At 46.7% G+C, this 21,619-nt stretch overlaps 1 protein-coding gene across 1 annotated transcript in view; it reads left to right on the top strand.

Annotated features, from left to right (window-relative positions):
• PPME1 (protein phosphatase methylesterase 1) overlaps window positions 1–15,000 on the top strand; it is a 53,338-nt gene extending 38,338 nt beyond the window's left edge. The window contains exons 6-14 of the mRNA XM_084611356.1: window positions 1,529–1,683; window positions 2,384–2,474; window positions 2,938–3,003; window positions 3,797–3,932; window positions 4,818–4,947; window positions 5,629–5,673; window positions 6,878–6,942; window positions 8,009–8,076; window positions 9,670–15,000. Of these exons, the coding sequence (XP_084467482.1) occupies window positions 1,529–1,683; window positions 2,384–2,474; window positions 2,938–3,003; window positions 3,797–3,932; window positions 4,818–4,947; window positions 5,629–5,673; window positions 6,878–6,942; window positions 8,009–8,076; window positions 9,670–9,688 (775 nt within the window). The 3' untranslated portion in view covers window positions 9,689–15,000. The remainder of the gene's footprint in view (window positions 1–1,528; window positions 1,684–2,383; window positions 2,475–2,937; window positions 3,004–3,796; window positions 3,933–4,817; window positions 4,948–5,628; window positions 5,674–6,877; window positions 6,943–8,008; window positions 8,077–9,669) is intronic.
• The last annotated feature ends 6,619 nt before the right edge of the window (window positions 15,001–21,619 follow it).

The raw sequence follows: 21,619 nt of genomic DNA, 5'->3' as shown, positions 1-21,619 counted from the left end.
TGCACAGTATTCCGGGTGAGGTCTCACCAGTGCCTTGTATAACGGTACTAAAACCTCCTTATCCCTACTGGAAATACCTCTCCTGATGCATGCCAAGACCGCATTAGCTTTTTTCACAGCCATATCACATTGGCGGCTCATAGTCATCCTGTGATCAGCCAATACTCCAAGGTCCTTTTCCTCCTCCGTTACTTCTAATAGATGCGTCCCTAGCTTATAACTAAAATTCTTGTTATTAATCCCTAAATGCATGACCTTACACTTCTCACTATTAAATTTCATCCTATTACTATTACTCCAGTTTACAAGGTCATCCAGATCCTTCTGTAGGGTATCCCTGTCCTTCTCTAAATTGGCAATACCTCCCAGCTTTGTATCATCTGCAAACTTTATTAGCACACTCCCACTTTTTGTGCCAAGGTCAGTAATAAAAAGATTGGTCCCAAAACCGATCCTTGAGGAACTTCACTGGTAACCTCCCTCCAACCTGACAGTTCACCTTTCAGTAGGACCCGTTGTAGTCTCCCCTTTAACCAATTCCTTATCCACCTTTCAATTTTCCTATTGATCCCCATCTTATCCAATTTAACTAATAATTCCCCATGTGGCACGGTATCAAATGCCTTACTAAAATCTAGGTAAATTAGATCCACTGCGTTTCCTTTGTCTAAAAAATCTGTTACTTTCTCAAAGAAGGAGATCAGGTTGGTTTGGCACGATCTACCTTTTGTAAAACCATGTTGTATTTTGTCCCATTTACCATTGACTTCAGTGTCCTTAACTACCTTCTCCTTCAAAATTTTTGTTACAGCCAAGAAAGCCTGTATGCATTTTTTTATTTGTGTCCCTTAAACTATTTACTATGCTCTTTCCAAAAGGTGCTCAGATACTGCAGTGACAAGTGTTATAAGAACCTGAATATAACAATATGCTTGGTACTTTGGCTTCATACTGGTTCATAGGGTCCCTGCCCCAAAGAGCTTATCTTCCACAGAGAGAGAGAGAGAACACGTTTTGCTTCTGTTCTATATGCCCAACCTCTTGCAATCCTGGTGGCTGGTGTTTGTTTAGGTTCTCAATGATTAGGGCTGAGAAAGCAGGAGAATTGATTAGTTTCCTCACCTCGCCTGTAGTTTGTTTTGTGCTCCACAGACCTGGGGCGGGGTGGTCTAGTCTCCCACTTTAGACAGCATCTCCTGTTAACAGAAATGGGAATTACATCCTTATATCCCTGATTCAGGAAAGCACTTGTTTAATGTTAAGCATGTGCTTTGAGGGCTTTCATGAATCCCTGGCCATTGATAAGAGACTAGACTTCCATATCTATTACCATTGGGGCAGATGATCTAACTTAAAAGGCAAATGTGCAAAGAAACTCCGTATTAGGGAAGAGTAGGAAATAAAAGCAGAGGGTTCAGTGTAAGTTTTTCATATTGAATTTTTCAATTCCCCTGCTGGTGTGTTTTTACAAATCTGCTTCAGAAACACATTGGGAAAGAATGCCAACCTGTCTCTCTTCCTTTACCAGAGATGTTGGAAACGTGGTTGAAGCTATGTACGGGGACCTCCCACCTCCAATCATGCTGATTGGGCACAGTATGGGTGGGGCTATTGCAGTGCACACAGCAGCATCCAATTTGGTACCCAGTTTATTGGGTCTTTGCATGATTGATGTCGTGGAAGGTAAGTTGTTGTTGTTTTTGTTATCTCCTTGGACAGTATCATCTGTTATGTTCTGTCTTCCTCTCTCCTTCCCTATTAACTTTGTTGGGCCTGGGAGGTCTTTCTCAGTTGTGTTAACCGTATGAAGCTTTCTCTTCTCTTATGCCAGCTATTGTATGGCATAGTTAGCATCACCTTAGCCTTTTGTTTTGGAATTTTCCATTTGATTTTGTTTATCATGATTGCTGTGCACCACCCATTCTTATAACGAGGACCACGATTGCTGGGGAGTGTCTTACTGAACCATATAGTGTCACCACTGCTCTCTGCCTAAAATATCAGACCTGTTCACCCTCTAATGGCAGCAGTGTACAAAACTATACAAGCCCTGATACTGTTACAGCTACCGGAGGTTTTGCTGATAGATTTATTGTAATGATAGAATACCTGTAAGAGCTGTTAACGTGGATGCGGGAAGCAAAGAACTTAGAGTTGCAGACCTGGAAACCAGTTTTTTGGAAAAACTGTGTGAAAGCTGGTTTGGAGCAGCTGTGTATAGTTCATGACTATAACTCTGTTAATCAACTTATCTTATATCATGAAATTTGCCTCAGTTCTCTCCCTCACATAGTTCACACTGTCATATGCCAAGACCTTTGAGAACTGGTGCAAGGATGTTGTCAGATGTTGGGTTCATTTAAGTCAAAACGTTTGTTTTTAGGCACAGCCATGGACGCGTTGAACAGCATGCAGAATTTCTTACGGGGTCGTCCCAAAACGTTCAAGTCAATTGAGAATGCAATTGAGTGGAGGTAATGTGCAAGTTTGTATACTCTTCAGAAATCTTCATTGTACTGTTAATTCTGCAATTGATCTTGGAAGAAGGATGGTCTTGTGGTTAAGGCATTGGATTGGCGCACCAGAGGCCTGAGTTCTGTTTCTGACTACCAATGCAATTCTCCCATCTTCAGAGTGGGCATTATACTTCACTGCCCTGCAAGGGCATTGTGAAGATAGTCATTAATGTTTATGAGATGCTCGATCACAGTGATGTGAGAGCCATATAAACATCTCGATAATCATAGCATGCTGGGAACTCCAGTGTTTGTATGCCACATCTCTGTATTCGAGATGAGTGCTCACAGGGTGAACTTGGGAGTGCTCCTATTATTACTGGACCTATTAAATATTGAATGATACTAGATTAATGTATGCAATTGACCCTTGATGTTTGACCATTTTGATTCCCCCTTTTCCCTTTTTTTTTTTTTCTAGTTTAAAAAGTGGACAGATAAGAAATCTCGAATCAGCCAGAGTTTCTATGGTTGGCCAAATCAAACAGTAGGTTTTGTTTTCTAAAACCTTCTTAAATGTTTTAAGATCCCAAATCGGTAACAGAGCATAAGTGTACTTTAAAAAAAAATCAAATCCATCTTCTAGCAGATATCCGGTCCTCCTTGAACTTACCTGCCAAGGCTGACCACAGAGGGTGAGGAAAGTAGTACTAAACCATTTACAACCATCCACGTTCCTATGGTTAGGAATGTCAGTCAAAATTTCACTAGGGTAGAATGTAATTACCCATCAAGGATACTTTTTTTTTTACTGTGCAAAAGCCATTTGTACATGCAAATGATAGAGCGCAAAACAATGGGTGTGCAATGGCCCATGCAAAGATTTGCTCACACCAGTAGACTAGCTGGATGTGCCTTCAGAAATTTGGCCCCTAAATTCCTCCTGACAATTCAACTGAATATGGTATTTTTCACTTGCTGTCCTCCTGCTGCTGTGCACTGTTAAATAGCTGTCCATTACACTCCAAAGGTGGTGGAGTTGAGTGGTGATGAAAGTAATCTGTGTATTGCACCGTAATCCTATACAACACATGATGCTTGCCAGCAGCATCAGGTGTTTCTATTGTTTATATTCCAGTATTGTCATAAAAAAAACTAATTTTGCTCATTTGACCTGGACACTTCCTTTCTTTCTCCTTGATGTGGTAGAGCCTCAGATCAGCCAGTCTCTCTGAGAAAGCCAATTCTATCCTTTTAGGTGCAGGTGGTCTCTCCTAGAATCGTTAAGATGTTGCTTTTCACAATGGAAAAGGAATCAATTTCCAGTCCTATTTTACCAGGTGTGAAGATGCTGCTAGTCCTGAGGTCCCTAAAGCTATAGTAGAAGGGATTATTGAGGAGGAGGAGGAGGAAGAGGAAGAAGACTATGAAGGAAGAGGATCTGTTAACAAAAGGAAGAAGGAAGATGATACAGAGGTGGGGAGTTTTCACTGTGTTCTGCTGGAACTAATGTCTTCACTAGCCTCTTCCTCTCTAGGGTATCTGGCGATCTATAGGGAGCAAGAAGGCAACCATGCAGCCAGCAAAGGAGATGCTTCCATGGAGCTAGGTGCCTATGGGACATGTAAAAGTTCTCCAAAGAAGGAGCAGTGAGCAATTGTTCAGCTCTCATTCAGGGCCTCAGTGTAAACAGGAGTAACTCCTGCGACCTCATTGCTTGCTCCAGGTCTGAGTTTGGGCCTTGGTCTTGGACTGCTGGCTACATTGTGAGTTACCACTTGAAAGTGTTTCTAGATGTTCATGAACGTGGCCATTGTACATGGTCTAGAAAGGAACTACTTTCTTGTCCAGTAAGTCACTATGTGCTGGGTCCTGACTCTATTTCATCATATTATAAAGGCTCATCGGTTTCTGCTGCGTGGTGTAGACCATATGACCTAACAGTCTTATTCCCACATGTAAAGCTATTCGTGCATGGTGCTGCAAAACTGTGTCTTGCCCAGGCTTCATGGAAGGACAGGTCCAGGTGTCTTTCTGCGTGAATTTTTAGTTCCGGTGAAAGAGGGCAGACTGACAGTCTGGAAATGGAAGGCCTCTCTTGCTCAACGCCCCAGGTACACCATGTGCAGCCCCGTTAACTTACTGTGACATGGAGCGAGCACGTTCAGGGTTAAGAGGGTGATCCGGTCTTTGTGAGCAAGGTTGCCTAGTTAGGGCAACACATGGGGGGCAAACTGACGTTAGTCGCATCCGCATTTGACTCTGTGCTTTTACTTTGTCTTCCAAGTGGCGCTTTGCTGAGGTTCATTCTACGCTCGTTTCAGTTGAATACTAATGCTGAGCTCTTTGTCCCCCCTGTAGACGAAGAAAGAACATCTGTATACATGGCGAATCGAACTGTCGAAAACCGAAAAGTACTGGGAGGGGTGGTTCAGGGGCTTATCGAACCTCTTCCTCAGTTGTTCTACTCCAAAGCTGCTGCTTTTAGCGGGTAGGTGTTTCCTTTTTCTCCTTAGTTCGAGCTGTCATTCACTTTGATTACATTCAGCCTGTGTTTTAGAGGAGGGAAGGGAAAAACTGTGGCTAAGATACTGGTCTGGATTCTATCCTGGCCCTTCTATGTACTTTGAGAGACTGGGCAAGTCATTTTAGTCTCTCTGCAACATGCACATGGGAATTGTGGGATTAGATATGCGTATTGTGATACTGTGCCTCAGCTGTCTGGCAGGTGTTGCAGTTGTAGAATTGAGCTAATGTTCTGCTAGGAACAGGACTGAGACCCAAGCCAACCCACGGGAGTAATCACTTAATTACTGCAGTCCTGGGCTGGATTTGAACTCGTGACCTGAAGGTGAAAGGATCAGTATTCCAAGACCAATCCCTATCACCCTCCAGTCCCCTGTGATAGGGAACACTGAGTCTCCCATAGTTGAGTGCCATTTAAAGATGTCTGGGAAGATGGATGGATGAATGTTCCTTCAAGTTTTTGGCAGCGATCCTCTCCTGTCGCTGTATGCTCCTGATGTGCAGCAGGGAAACAGTCTAGTGAGTGTCGAGATGCTGTTTCTATTCCATTTTTTCACACCAAACATCTTTTGCAAAGTCTTAGCAGGACCTGACTAGACGCGCTCTCCCTGGCTTCTCCCCAACACATCCGTTTGCTTTATTCCAGGTGTTGACAGGCTGGATAAAGATCTAACAATTGGACAGATGCAAGGTAAATATTTAATACTGCTAGCTATAATGCTCTTTCAGGGGATAGTTTATGTTGCAGAGAGTGAAAGAGAGCTGGAGAAGAAGGCTGAAATGGTCCTGGCCAGGGCAATCTGTATTGAGACAAACCAGCATTAAAAAATGTAGTTAATCCCCAGAGTAACAGTGTGATCCCTTGTCTATGATTCTCTGTAATGGAAGCTAGAGGAGTTATTAGATCTTGCCAATCACCCTGGTGCTGATGCAGGGCTGTGATATTGCTTTTGTTCAGTCTGGTATTAAATATTCAAGTGATGGGGCTTTGTCATGTCTCGTGGGGATCATTCTGTGATTTTCAGTTTTGCCATTAGGAAGCTTTTCCTGATTTTCAGTCTGTTTTCTTTTAATTCCATCCCATTGTGCCTAGTTGCACCACCTGGTGCCACCTGAAACCATCTCTCTTTCTGGTGCTGGCAGACTTCTACTAATGCTTGAGAGACATGGCAGGGGAGGTAATATCTTTTACTGGACCAGCTTCCGAGCTTATGACCTGAAGAAGAGTTCTGTGTAAGCACGAAAGCTTGTCTCTCTCCAACAGAAGTTGGTCCAATAAACAATATTCCCTCACCCCTTGTCTGTATAATGTAGCCGTGCTGGTCCCAGGACAACCACCTCTAATAATGCTTGACAGTTACATTAGCATCTTTCCCCGTCCAATCCCCATCACTGTTTTCTTTGGAAATTGGATATTGGAAGGGAAAATGGATGATTGGATAAAGGTCCTGGTGTGGTAGGTTTGACAGCTACATTCATGTCACAAAGATGGGATAGCATTTAATACAAAGCTCTTGGGAATTAAGGATTAAGAAGATAGTGAGTGAACATGGTTGTAGTTAATTCAGAGCTCCTGCACAAGTAAGAAGGCAGGTTCTTGCCTCCTGCAGAAGCTTTGTGTTCTCCATATGCTGCTGTTTGACATCTGGTGTCAAACATAGCTTCTTGAGTCCTCATCTGCTAGATACGACAGTGGGGCTAACTTGTAAAGAGTTTGAGATCTCTAGTAGAAATGCCCATAAAAGCGCAGAATATTTTTGCACCTTAAGTTCGGTCCCTGCCTTTAGCCTTTATAGGGGTTGGCTTCTGCGGTTGCATGTAACACATGCCTGAGTCATTGCCAGGGAGGGATACGTTCACTCTAAAAGTAGCTGCAATGACTGTTTGGTCTGCAGGAAAGTTCCAGATGCAAGTCCTCCCTCAGTGTGGCCATGCAGTCCACGAAGATGCTCCAGACAAGGTGAGCCGCAAAGCTTTGGTAGCAGTCCGTTTACGAGTTACATGCAAAATGGGTCCATCGCTAATACAAAACCGAGGGCAAACCTCATAGGCCTTACGTGCACCACACCTATAAGGAGACCTGGTTACTGATGGAGCAGATGGGACTAAATCATATCCGTGAAGCTGCCTTGAGAGCCTGACTGGCCAAGACTTTAGTCTGCTTGTGGGGAGACAGGTCCCACCTGCATTACAGCTTTACCTGTGTCGGGGGCCAGTGGTGGTGTATAACTGACTCAATGATACAGTACTTAAAATGCAGCATGGGATTTTCCATCCTTAACTTCTCTTGGGTTAGCTCAGCTTTTCCCTTCCCCCTCCAGCCTTCAGTGCAGGTGGCTGCTTTCGTAGAGGGATAATGTCTTATTAAAACTAAGTAGTTTAAAATTTAGAAAACGTCGTATAAACATTACTGTAGCAGTTTATGTACTGACAAACAGTGACACTTTAGTATTTCACTCACGCTAGTGTGCCAGTAAATAGAATGGTGGTGTGGACTGAGCACGTCTGGAAATGAACATCGGAGTTCTTATCTCGGCTCTACTATTGACTGTTTGTGTGGCTTTGAGTCACTTAACCACTCTGTGCCTCACCCTTGTAAAATGGGGATATTTTTACCTATCTTCATGAGATGTTTGGAAGAAAAGTTATTTGTAAAGCGTGATACAAGTAATTTGCTGCTCTGAGCTAATCCTTAAAGGGACACCAACTTAAATCACAATTGTCTCTTTTTTACCTACTATAGTACATGCCTAAATTACTGTAATTGAAGAAGATGGTGAAAAAAACATTTTTTTTTTTCAGTTGTGCACTTGATGCATGGTCGGTTTCACTGGGTCCTTGGTAGTATATAGACATTTATCCCTTTTGTGAGATGTTTCATACAGAGGTGGGAGGGTGGGGGAACAGTTTAAAATAATGGGAGGAAGATGTAGTACTTTGAACTACTTTAAATTTTGAAACTGACCAGGCTTCAAGTTGACTGTGTCCCTTTAAACTCTGATTCCTTCCCCCCTACCTCCCTTCAGGTTGCTGAAGCTGTTGCAACTTTCTTGATCCGTCACCGGTTTACAGAACCAATTGGTGGATTTCAGTGGTAAGGATCTCTGAGTCCTCGGGCTGCATGATTCTCTTCCTGACCCCTGCGGGAAGCCTTGCATTCCTTGTGTGCATCCAGGGTGGGGAGAGATGAGTATAACAAGTGGTTGGGTGGAAAGGGAAGTAAGGATCAACTTGGAGCTTTAATGTAACATTAAAAGCAGCATGTCAGTATGCAGCCTAGATCACAGGCAGTATTGTGTTTCATGTTCAGTGTGTAAAGCTGTCACCGTCTCTAAACGTCTCATATTTGAACTTACTAATTGTGATAATAAAACACTCAGACTTGGAGGGAGGAGAAGACGTGGGCCTGACCTAGCTGATTTATTTCTTTGTGGTGGAAATCCTTGTCCCTGATGGGGCAAAACTAGCAATTGCATTGAATTTTGTTAAACAGACCCAGTCACTGTAAATAGTTTAGGACCCAAGAATGACCTGCATAATGTGGTGGAGAAGATCTTCCAATTTCTAAGAATCGCTATGGCTGTTCTTGTAATCTGGATCTCTGTCATGGAAAAATGCAATTTCCAGCATGTTTCCTCCTGCTAAGAAACATTAGCAAGAACATACATTTAAAGCTTAAAGCTGCATACTTTGCTTCTCAAATCTCACGGCTGTGTCACCCACAATATCTAAAGTAGTCTCCCATCATAATGAACTTCTCCTGGCAGTGCGGTTGATGAGCCGAGATAACGTAGAAGAAACACTGAAGGTGAATGAACTCTGCAGGCTGCTGCATGTTGACTCCCAGTATCTCCTAATCGTATTTACAACAGGCAATACTGACCTGTTGGGAGGGGGCATTGAGCTGCTGAAGGGACAACATTCAGATGAGGTGTGAAACAGTGTTGTTCTGGCCACCTGTCATTACAGATCTGTAAGAAAAGGCAGGTTAACCCACATGTCATGGGCAATAATTCCTCTGTCCCAAAATTCCTCCTGAAGATTTAATGAAGAAAAACTTTGGTTCAGAGTTACGAGGCCACAAAAGTTAACATGTTCCATCCCCGAAGTGACTGTGTTTTTAGGGGAAGTGGTATCGATGAGCGGGTGAACCCATCCCAGGCTCTTCAGGGTGAAAGGCGGGAGGAGTGTAGAACGATTAACAATATGAATCGGAAGCCTGAGGAAAGGGTACAGGGTGTTGGGTATGTTTTAAAGCAATGGAAGCGGGAGAAGTCGCCAGGGCAACATTATGCTGCGTCTGAGCCTGTAGCAGGCTTTGGCAAGTTATTGCTGAAGATTATAAGGCATTAGCTTGCTGATGCTGCTATCCTGGTTGTACTTGACAGCGGCTTCAAGAGAGGTGCATCTGAGGGATGGGCAGTTTGTTGTACCTACTGCAGTCTGCTGCTTTAAGCCATAGAGAGCAGGATAAAACTAGTAATAGTGAGAGCTGTGTATCTAGAATTGCTATTCTATCTGCATGCACCTAACTGGGATATTGCCCATGAAGACTTAACCTACATTTTAGATCCTTTAAGTTTCAGCTTCATTAGCATTAGCGAGTTACCTTGGGTGGTGTGGATTTGAATTTTACGGAGGATCCTTGAGATTTAATGTACGGTGATATTCTTCTCTCCCCTGCCAGTGTGTTTCCTGCTTGTTAATATCCTGATGTTCTCCAGCACTGAGTTCCATTGTAAATAAACTGCACCAGAGGCCACTGTGATGTATCCATATCCTTCTCATCTACCCAGTTCAGCAATGACAAGAAATTGGCAGGAGATCAGTCCTGTAGAGCTGGTTTCTAGGAATTTCCTTGCCAGCAGACAGCTCGTATCGGAGTCCTTGTGAAGCTCGTCGGTCTCTTGGACATGGGCTCCTCTCCGCTGCCGCAAGGAAAGACAGCCTGAAACCCCGAGTAGTAGAACATCTCTCTTATCTCTGCGAATCCTCAGGCTTTGTTGGACACAATCACTAAGGGACTTCAGGCAGATCGGATTCCCCAAGGGGCATTGCAGCAAATCTGAAGGCGTCAGGATTTCTTCGTGGAACTATATGGGAAAGGCCCCACAAGAGCTTTTGCTTTTTTTTAAAGCCTGAGGAACCGGCTTCTTTTGAGTTTTTCGTCTCCCCAGGGCTGGCTGCATGATTTTTAGGGCCTGTAAATTGTGGGGGAGAGAACCGACTGCACTATGAATTACCTTCCCTTCCAGTTCCACTAAGGGCAGGACTGGGAAAATGGGACCATGAGCTCCTGTGCGGGGTCCTGCTGCTTCCTTGACAAGTTCACTCCTGGGGTCTCCGGCCTCAGCACTTCACTCTATGGCAGGCACTCAGTGGCCTGGGGCTCTACATTTAAAGGGGAAACCACAATATCACCAGTAACATCATGATCTGTCAGAAACAGGCCAGTGGCTATTCTCTGCTTGTGGAGTTTCTGCCTACCTGGTTCTGCACCTCTTGTCACCGCACACAAGTGAGTGGAGATTGGCACCTCAGGCAGTTTTTAGGAGGCAAGTAGACAGACCGGGCAGTGGATGGAATGCTGAGCTAGCCAGCAGTAGGGAGAGATAGGGACTTGGGGGGAAATCCCACCAGCAGTCTGACCCTGGCCTAAGCAGTTGCTTGCCATGCTTGCCATGTGAGGCCCTGCTCAGTGTATTGTGGGAAAGTCACTGTTCTGTATTCGATGTTTAGCACTGATCATGTTCAGGTCTTTTATTAATGCGGTTACTATGAGAGAGAGTTTCTTCAGGGCACAGGCCAGCCCGGGATAATTTGTTAGATCCTTTTCACCTCCTATGAAATCCCCCACGGGAGCAATAGAACAGTTGCACTTGGAGCTATTTGCAACAATATCCTGATGTTCTTGAACTAATAAAAATGAGGCTTTATTCTTTGACCGTTTCATGCCAAGTGATGATGTGACTCTGCTAGTTGAAGCACAGCTCTGTTACTCGCCTGGTCTTGGAGATGTAATGGTGGCGGGTGTATCCTATGACAGTCCTAGTAAATCCTTTACGTTTGTGCTGTGCTGGTAGGGATGAGGGGGAAATGGCACAAATAGCAGGTAAAGCCCAGTCAAGCATAATGTTTACCATGAGGGAGAACTATTGTTCTCTTCTATCTGATTCACACACACATTAAGGGCTTGTCTACACTACCCACCGGATTGGCGGACTGCGATCGATCCAGCGAGGGTTGATTTATCGCGTCTAGTCTAGACGTGATAAATCGACGGCTGAGCACTCTCCCGTTGACTCTGGTACTCTACCAGAACGAAAAGTGCAAGCGGAGTTGACGGGAGAGCGTCAGCCATCGACTTACCGCAGTGAAGACACCGCAGGAAGTAGATTTAAGTACGTCGACTTCAGTGACATTATTCCCTTAGCTGAAGTTGTGTATCTTAGATCGACCCCGCGCGGTTGTGTAGACAAGCCCTCAGTGGTGGACTTTTCAGCTGTGGCCTGGCTGCATATTTTACCCGCACCACCACCAGAGTCTGAAACCGCTGGATTAGAAATGAGAATTTGCAATTCCAGGTGAGTTCTGTGTCCAATGCGACACTTAGGCAACTGATGCTGAGGTACTAAACAAGCGATTTTTGGCTCCTTGTATAGCCCTCCCTATCAGTCACAATCTGGCATTGCTTCACCATGTGATTCTGCTCACTGACCAATATGGAACCTGGACTAAGTCCATTCCAGTTTGTCTGCTGATTAGTTTAATGGCTTCCGATAATTGAAAAGTCAGTTTATAATTGGAAAACCCAACAAAAAACTCCACTTCCCCCACTGCATATCTTGGCAGTCTTGCAAGGTTCTTGACCCTTTTCAGATTACTCTGGTTGTCAAACTGTTTGTAGGGGCGGGAACCAAAGCAGTGGTAATGCAGCGTTAACCAAGGCCCTCGTTGTTTAATTTCAAGCATGTGAATAGTCTACTTAGAGACAAATTCTGTCATGTGCTTAAATCTCCTGTGGGTTACTACATTAGATAGCGCCCCATGTTCACCTCTTCTGCTGTCCTCTCCCTTTCTAGAGAAGGGAACTGGTTTATCAGATGGCCCCACAAAGAGTAAAATACCTTCTATTTCAGCCTTTGCTATCACACCACAAGGGGGGTGAGGGGCTACATTTCCATGCACTGTGCCATTGGCTCCCTGGAAATGTTTTTTGGTTGTTACACCTTGGCAACTATGACCTTGTTTTATGAAAAATAAATATTTCACAACCTCTTCTGGTGTGGCTATGTTTTACGCCAAGCTCTCCAAGTCCTGGCTTGTAGCAGAGAATGGATGTTCTTTGCAAGGATCCAACTAGCTTTAGGTTTGTGAAAAGCAGATTCAAAGGGCAGGGGAGAAAATTGTGTGCAGGGGTGACTACTTTGGTTGAACTACATCAACCTTTGTGAGTCTAACACACCTGCAGCATTTTCTTAGTGACATTTTTAATGCCCCTGTGTAAAAGGCAAACATTACAGGGGAGGAAGGGGACATTAATGAAAAGGGGTACCATTTCTATATTGCATCCTTAACTATTTAGAGATCTCTCTTGCCTCTGTTCAGGTTGCATTAGATTAAGGATCAATGGAGCCTTTAACCATGGAAAAAATCTCGTGTCTTAACTAACACAAGACACAATTTGTTTATTTGAGAGTCTGGTTTATTTAAGGTTGGGGGTTTTTTAAATCGGACTTAATGCAGGAGTAGTCTTGCTAAAAGCCCAGGGTTATCTGAACCAAATATAGGAGCCTTGAGGACCACAGAAGTTTTGTTTGTTAAAAACCCAAACCTCTCTGGTATTCCAGGAATGTGCAGCCCTGCTTTGTTCCTGGGAATAGAGCTGCATGCTGCTCATTTACACATACTTCTATCTTAATGGAAGTTACACTAGTCTGGTGTTAGGGAACACTGTAGTCTGGAGGAGTGCGCAGCTGAAAATCAAAGGGCTGTCTCTTTACATTAACACGCTTGCTGACTTGGGCTGTTGTCTGGAGCTGGATTTTCTTTTAAGGCTTGTCTTTTTTCCTTTTCCTCTCAACCTGGCCTTGTCTCACACACTTTCAAAACCGCAGTGGGCTGGAGATTAGACCAAAGCCAACTAAATATTTTGTCCACCCTAAATGGAAGCAACTGTTCTGAATAATAAGACCCCTCCAGTAAAAATCCCAAACCCTACAGCATTACATTAAGGTTGTGACCTGTCATTAGTATTGAGGAGTAGAATCCCTGAAGCTAGTCGTGTTTATCAGAATACACCAGCTGGGTAAAAAGCAGGGGAATAAGTGGATAGCTCAGTGGTGGGAGCACAGACCCTACTCAATTGCCCAATGGAGCCAATAGTAGTGGTGACAAAGTTCCTGTCTGCTGGCTGTGAAACGTTTGTGGTCTTGCACCTGTTCTTAAAAAACTTCTCTGTATCACATAGCAAGTTGGCTCCCTTGTTGATACTGTGTCAGTACTGGGCTAAGACTTGAACTGGGGCATTGCAGAATGACCTACCCTCTTGCCTCCGAAAGATCGCTCAAGGGCAGGGGGGAGACTTGCGCTTGCATTACTCCATATGCCATATCCATTCGGGGACTAGACAGCTTCCGTCTCCAGGCCAGCCAGGTGATTGTGCTGTGCTCGGCAGAAATTCAGTACAAACCTACGTTGTGACTTGGTACTTTCTGGTTCAATGAAGACGTTCTGGGAATGCATCATCCTGTGACATCACAACGGCTGTGGCTTGGATGAGTTGCAGTGGGACAGTGGTGTTTGTGATCTCACGTTCAGGGCTATCGTCACTGAACCAGGGAAGTTCTGTGTGGATTTCACAGAGCAGGTGCATGGTGGAAAAGGAAGTAACAAGTGTTTGTGCTGACTAGTGGGGCCATCCAGCACAGAGAGCTTCGCTCTGCTCCATTGCCACTTTTAGGTTCACTTAAAAATAGTGTGAAGCTCCAGAGGCCAGATTTTCACAAATGTTCAGCATCCAGCTGCAAACACTGTTCTCAGTGGGAACTGAGCCCCTGAAAATCTGGCCGTAGACCCTCACATAAGGCCGAAATAAATCTCACTTCACAAACCTACCATGAGTGCGTTAGGTACGGTACTGCCCCTTTAAATGATTTTTTTGGCCCTGGTATAGTCCCAAAGCCTGGTGCCCTGCTGATGAGCAGCAATTGCCAGTTTGTGCTGCCCGTTGTCCCTCGACTGTGCACACGTCTGCCTCTTTCTCCTGGCTGTATGGTCTGCCCTGGTCTGGTTTGTTCATTGTTCCTCCGGATGGTTTACACTGCACGTCTAGCACCCAGGCCTGCAAGCCTGTATGAGCCTGCAGGAGGGTGGTAGGTGCTTGGCCTTTTGACTATTTGGAACAAGCCTTATTGGGTGTATAGCCATTGGAGCTCAGACTTGGGAGCTAATCAAGTTACATTCAGTTCTAGCTGGGGGGGCGAGGGGGGAGAGCTTTGTGACCTCTTATCGTTTACCTTTTTCCTTTTAAAAAATGGCAGTGTCTATCTGCTAACTTCCTGAGAAGTTCCTGAATGCCCTCTGTGTCCTATAGTTTGTATGAGCTTCATTCTGTTTGTATCCTGTTCAGTGTCCCATTACTCTTGTGTACAAACAATAAAGCATTGTGAAAAGCCTCCATTTAAAAACCTCCCTTGTTTCCATTCACTTGTGGTATGTTTGCTTCTTTTCTTTAACTGCCTAAAGAGGATGGATGTGTGTCTTGCCTGCCTTCAAATCACTCTCATTACTTGTCAGACTTAGTTATTTTCTAGTAACTCATGGAAGTCTCTTGTGTTTGTAAATGTTCTGAGTTTCCTTCTCTATCCATGATCCAATGTGACAGGGATGTATCAAGGGAGAAATAATTCTCCACATAATTTGTGCTTTTCTTCCACTCCCCTGATTGGTTATCCCCATCTGTATAGAAACATCTGAAAGTAATAAATGTGGCTCTCTGGCTGTTAAGTTACCTGTACTGTGGTGTGTTGGCTTGTGTCTCTCTCAACACCCTATGCACTTGCATTGCGCCGTCTCTCTGAGGGTCTTGAGAACATTATAGACAGTACTGAGTTCAGGTTGGGAAGAGTTAACCCCATTTTACAGGAAGGGGAAAGGGAGGCACAGAGGTTGAGCGACTCACATGTGGTCCCTGAATGAGTCTGTGGAAGAACTGGGAGTAGAGTCTATATTTCGTGATTTCAGTCCTGTGCTCAAACCACTTGGCCTGTTCTGTTATCCTACAGAATTCTTCAGCACTACTCACTGTAAGTACTGTAGAACAATAAAGATGTAGCACTAAACACAAGGAGAATCCAAACTTTGCCCCACTGCCACTCCAGTCACATTGGTAACTCGCCAGCAATTTAGGGTGTATCTTCACTGCGGAATTAAATGAGCACCCAGGTCAGCCTCAGCTGGATGTGGGAAGCCACACTGCAAACCCACTCGAGCTATTGTGTCGTCTGGTGCACTCACCCGTGTGTTGCTAGGACAATTTGGAATTACCCCTCCCCTAAGAGAGCAATGAATGAAGTGAGCTGTAGCTCACGAAAGCTTATGCTCAAATAAATTGGTTAGTCTCTAAGGTGCCACAAGTACTCCTTTTCTTTCTAAGAGAGCAAGCAGCTACAGGCTACATCTTCTCATTCTCCCTGCCTGTGCTGGACAGCCAGACTCTGTAGAAGTCTAAGCAAAATCCGCTGTGGGGACATGCTATATTGGGTAGGTTGTTTGTAACTGGCGACGTTTCAGTTTCTGTGATAATGGGGAGAGTTCCAATTCTTGGTTGCCATTGAATCCAGAATGACAGCTGTATTCCAAGAGTAATGAGGTGGCTTCTACCTTTTGACCTGCAGTCCAGTGTCCTATGCACTAGACCTTGCTTGTTGTACAGCATGTAGGGAATCCTCAAAAAAGTGTCTGTAAAAACAGGCCCCACTGCCTCAATAGCCCGGCGTGTTGGGTATACCCAGTTGGAGCAGCTGCTGGGTGCTTCAGTGAGTGACATAAGGTGTTGGCCTGCAGAACCAACGTGGCATGGGGAAAAGGAGCTAGATTTTCTTCTGGTTCCCACCTCCACCGCATTGTTCGCTAAGTTCTGGTTGCAGGATCTGCATCCTTAGTGATGCACAGCCAAGTAGCCCCTAGCCTGCCTTTCCTATCGCAGGTTTAGTGTGCTTGGGCTGCCAGTTAGAAAGCACATCACTGCACATCTAAATGCAGCAAACAGGGCCGACCTCTGCCCTTGTTAGTGTTACTTTCCAGCCCGCAACCATGATTTAAAACTAGCTTTGACAAAGCATTACAAACATCTGGCAGAGCCTTCTGCATTCAGAGCAGTTGGATTAGAATGGGATCTTAAACTTTCTCCATAGCATGAACCACTGTGTCCCTCTGAAGGGGGTGTCAGGGGGTGAGTGCTACCCCAAGCTTAATGAGGATAGAGATCATGGAGCATCTCTGCTATTCATAACTGTACAGACCCCGTCTTTCTTCCCATTTATGAGTGAATGGGCCTCACTTCCCCTCCTGCCATTCACCATCGTAGGGACCACCTGCCCACCCCCTTTACAAATATACAATGGGCCTGCTGCTGCAACAGCAGCTGTTCCTTACAGGGAAAAGTCAAATCAAGGGGGGGGGAAATGTGTGGTAAACAGCTGTAAATAAGGAAAACCACAATCATGGCACCATCCAACTCTCCATCATCCACAGATCACAGCACCATGGGCCCAGCCAGCTCTCCACCCATAGATCATAGCTGGGACCTTCCTCTTGTCACGTAGATGAACTTAGACATTTCTTCCTTTCGCTAACATATGTAATGTGGCCACAAGGTGGCACTACCCTCCTGCTTGTTAGACTTCTCGTTGCAATTGATGTGTTGGCTCAGTTCAGGTTGGCAGGCAAGATGCATTGAATAACCCAGATTTCCTAGCTGTAAACATGGAGATAATTAGTTTGTTTTGGCAACATTTTAAATAAAAGGACTATTGATTCTCCATTAACTACTGAACCGCCACTGTGAAAGAGTAAGAACAAAAGAACGGCCATACTGGGTCAGACCAATGGTCCATCTAGCCCAGTATCCTGTCTTCCAACAGTGGCTAATGCCAGGTGCTTCAGAGAGAATGAACAGAACAGGGCAATTATCAAGTGATCCATCCTTTGTCATCCAGTCGCAACTTCTGGCAGTCAGAGGTTAAGGGACACCCAGAGCACAGGACTGCATCCTTGACCATCTTGGCTAATAGCCAAGTAGCTGGCTCATTTATGTTTGTGTAGTGCCTAGCGTGATCGGGCACCGATCTTGGTTGGCCTCTTTGCACTCCCATGATATGAACACTGAATAATAAGAGATGAGATAGGTTAGGTCCAATGGGCATGTTTTTCAGGGCGTGCTTTTTTTCCAGCGACTTTCCACATCTCCTAGTTTACCTCACTGTCACACGCTGATCTAATCCATAGGGACCCGCACTCCGATTCTCCCAAATGGAGGCTCTGAAGTCTGGATTTAGGCACCTCGGAGAAGTGAGCTGATTATTTTTTTCCAGAGGTGCTCAGCACGCCTCGATCGCATTGCAGCCAAACAGGAGCTGGGGATGCTCACCAGCGCTTGTAAAACCCAGTCACGGCTGTTGTGTTGCCTAAATACGGACTCTAGGAGCCACCTCCTAGGCACCCAGTTTGCAAAGCTTTTGCCCTGGTTTCTAACAGTGCTGAGTACGTCTAGCTCACATTGATTTCTAGGGGGAGTGGTGGGTGCTAGTCCCCCTGAAAATCAGCCCAGGTGGCTATAGCCGTTATACATCCCATACTATCTTAGGAGGACATAAGGTCTGGTAGTTGCTTCCAACAGTAGCCTAGGTTGGGAGCAGACCGAACCCGCCCCCGGCCAATGGTGCAGTACTATGGATAGGGGTGCTGGTGGAAGCCCTGCACTGATCAGCTGGTGCCGCGGAGGATGGCCTGCGCTCCCCATCTCTTCGCAGGTCTAACAACACTGCTCTGCCGTCGCTCCTGCCTGTTACAGTGTGGGTCACTTGGCACAAGTGATTTTTATAGGAAAAACCTATAAAGGAGGGAAAATGACATCATCACTGGTCCTCATTTGCTTCACAACTCATCCCCTGGAAGCACTGGCTGGAGGACGAATATTTGGTGGTCCAGGCTGGAAAGGAGAACCTCAGCCTGTGAATGAAGGAACAATACCATCAGGGTGAGATACTGCTCGATTCAAATCCTGTCGAGTTTATAGAACTCAGAGTGCAAGTCCTTTCTTTCTTAGGTGACCAACTTTGATCTGTTTGCTTACTACTTATAATCTCTTAAAATTTATCTTTCTGTAGTAAATAAATCTGTTTTATATTTTACCTAAAGCAGTGGGTTTTGCTTGACATGCTTGGGAAGTCTGCTCAGGAACAAGAGCTGGTGCATGTCCTCTCTACATTGAGGGAGGGGCGGACTGGGTAATAAACTTACACTGGTCAGGCTTCTGACCAGGACAAGACGGTACAGCCCTGGGGTCCTAGGCTGGGAAGCTGCGGGGAATTGGCTGAAGCCTCTCCATTGTTGGTTCAGGGGTGGATGGTGAAAGCATTCCAGTAACTCAGCTGGGTAACCCTGTCTGTGTAAGTGCAGTTCCTGGAGAGGTTTGCAGCTTGCCACAGCATCGCAGTGTGAGAGGGAGCTCAGGTTGCTAAGACAGAGGGCTCAGTGGTACCCCAGTTCCAGGTTGCATCCCGGGGAACCCGTCACAGATGTTTACTGACATTTACTGGCAAAACTTGAATCCTTCCAAGCCTACATGTAAGTAATAGGGCAAGCGCATCGTACAAGCCTGAATGCAACGGGGCCCATCCACAGTGAGACACATGATCTGTGCAATGAAAGGTCCAGGCTGAGCCGCTGTTTGCTGTGATCAGTAAAGCTACAGCAGGCTCGGGTATAAATTAATTCTTGTAAAAATATCTGCATGGGAAGCAACATGGCCTGGTGGACAGAGAACGGGCCTGGGAGATCTGGGTTCCAAAACCAGTGTTCTTGTCTATTAGACCCGAGTCCAGTGCCTCAGTTTCCCTTTCTCGCCCTTTCCCCTGAGTGCAGGGCCGCAGCAGAACAAATACCCACGTGCTTGGAGGGGGACGGGCTGCTCTGCTCCTGGCTCACCGCTGTGGTCAGACTGCAGCAGGCATGGGGTCCAGCCCACCTCTGAGGTGCAGGCACCGGGCCCAGCTCACTGGTAGCGGAGTCAAGCTGCCTGACCAAGGGAAATAGAGACCCCCTAAAGAACAGGCCAACCCCCTCCTGGTTTCTAGGCCAGTCCTGCGTGGAGAAGTGACTCTGTGAGACCTTGAGGGAGGGGGAGGAAAAGCTGGGAGCAGTAGCGAAAGCTCAGGGAGCCTATGGGCAAATGGGTTAATTAAGGCCAGGCCCTCCGAGGAACTGGGCAAGGGAGGGTACCTGGCAGGAGGGGAGGATTTAGCAGAGCAGGGGAATGGGACTAGGAGGAAAGGGAAGACTGGAGAGAAACATGGGGGTGGGGGGAAGGGGGAGAGAGGCAGCAGACAGACGGAGGTGGAGAGAGGAAGTCTGGCTGCTCCGCAACTTTGAAAATCAGGCCCCTTGACTAGGTGTCTAAATGTGCAATGAGGAGCCACAGCGCGAGCTCTGGCGTCTGAAAATCATAGCCGAAGTGACTTGCCCAAGGTCCCGCAGCGAGTCGGTGGCAGAGCTGGGGGCAGAAACCTGCTCTTCTCAGTCCCCCACTCTCATAATAAAAACGTTAACGGAGCCTCTTAGCAGCTGCCAATTTCCAGCTGCTGGGGGCAGAGACAGGTTAGCCCATTGCTGCCTCTGCTGGGGGATCTTCTGGCGCTGGTTGCTGGTGGCGACCGCTTGGCTGGACTAGATGAACCAGACCCCGCGTAGCTGCTCCTCTGGGGCTGCAGAGAGATCCCAGGCAGGAGGCCAGATCCGGTGATCAGAGTGGTACCTTCTGGCCTTGATATCTATTGAGCGGGCCACAGCAGGCCCTGTCACAGCGTCTGTGGTACAGCGCGATTGTAGCAGCCTGGCTGGGAATGCTGAGGAACACGGATTCTCTGACTCTCGTGGAGCAGAGACTCGGGCCTATGCCATTGCGTCCACTGACCCATTGCAAACCTGGGCCAAGGGTCAGCATGAGCTTTAAGCTGTGCTACGGGGCTTTGACTGTCGCGATCAAGCGGTGAGCGGGATTCGCTGGCCTCTCTGTGCGTGATGAGAAACTTGTAGCTTTTCCAGCTCCCTTGCTTCAGTGCCCTCTAGCATTTCCAAGTGTGCATTGTGCTTGATCCCGTCAGCTCTCTTCGATTGACCCCGGACACACCACTTCAGGCGATGGCTCGTTTATCTGAACTGGGACCGGTTGCTGACCGCCCACAGCTCCCCTTTCATTCTAATGCAGCGGTAGTTGCCTGTCACCTTTGCAAAAACAGGTCCACCGAGTCTGGAAAAACAGGGGGTAGTGAGGTGCTCCCAGCCCCTCTCATCAGCTGGGAGCCAGCACCGCTTGGCCCGAGTGGTCAATATGCTTGTTGATCCGGCTTGGAGCTCTGTGCTGCAGTGTGCCTGGCTCCCCGGTTTTAGGAGAGGACAGCCCAGCCCCAGTGAGGGTTGACAGGCCTTCTGGGAGTGCGAGCAATGCAGGACGGGGCTCTTAGGAATCTTCTGCATTACAGCCAGTTTCCTTGCCTAGTCACCAGATGCTGCTGGGGAACCAGCCTCGTGGCCTGCCTCCCCGCTGAAGGCTCCTTTACCTTCCAGTCACACAGCCACAGGTGCTGCAGCGGTGACCAGAGAAAGGGATCTTGTATCTGGTGCCCCGTGGGAGCTCGACTCTCACACAGGCAGCGTTGAATTCCTCTCCAGGCAGGCACAGAGCCAAGAGAGCCCACGCCGCTGGAATGCAGGAGGAGGCAAGAGCCTGTCTGCTCCATGGAGCGGCTCTGTTTCCTGATCTCTGTCTCTCTCTCTTTCTCTCTCACACACACACACAGCCAGGCCCAGGGCCAGCCTGGCTGCACAGCGGACATGATGTTCCCCTTCCCCTTGTGAGCTGCTTTGTGAGAAGCTGTTCTGTGCAGGCTGTCTGATAAAGGCTGCTTGTCATGGCTGGCGTGAGGGGCTAAGCCAACCCTACCCCCAGAACAAACACAAATTTCCTGCTCCAGCACAAGGCATTAGGTTAGAGCCCAGGGCGCTGGTCTTCCTGGCTCTGCCACTGCTCTGCTGGGTGACCTTGGGCAAGTCACTTCACCTCTCCATGCCTGTTTCCTCCCCGGCCCTTTGGCTGTCTTGTCTATTTGGAGTGTAAACTCTTTGGGGTGGGACCTGCCTCTTACTATGTGTCTGTACAGTGCCCACCACAGTGGGGCCCCAATCTCCCTCAGGCCCTTTTTCAGACAGCGCACCAAGAACTGGCCGTTGCTCAGTGAGGACAAATGACGGGGCTGGCTGGACAGTGGGGCTTGGGCTTGACCCAGCAGGTCTCTTCCAGTCCATTAGGAGGTTCTTATGGAGCATTATTATGTATATTACGGTAACACCTGCAG

Source organism: Lepidochelys olivacea (assembly GCF_965140295.1).
Source record: "Lepidochelys olivacea isolate rLepOli2 genome assembly, chromosome: 1".
In the NCBI taxonomy this organism is placed as follows: domain Eukaryota; kingdom Metazoa; phylum Chordata; order Testudines; family Cheloniidae; genus Lepidochelys; species Lepidochelys olivacea.
This window is presented reverse-complemented; position numbering and strand designations above follow the sequence as displayed.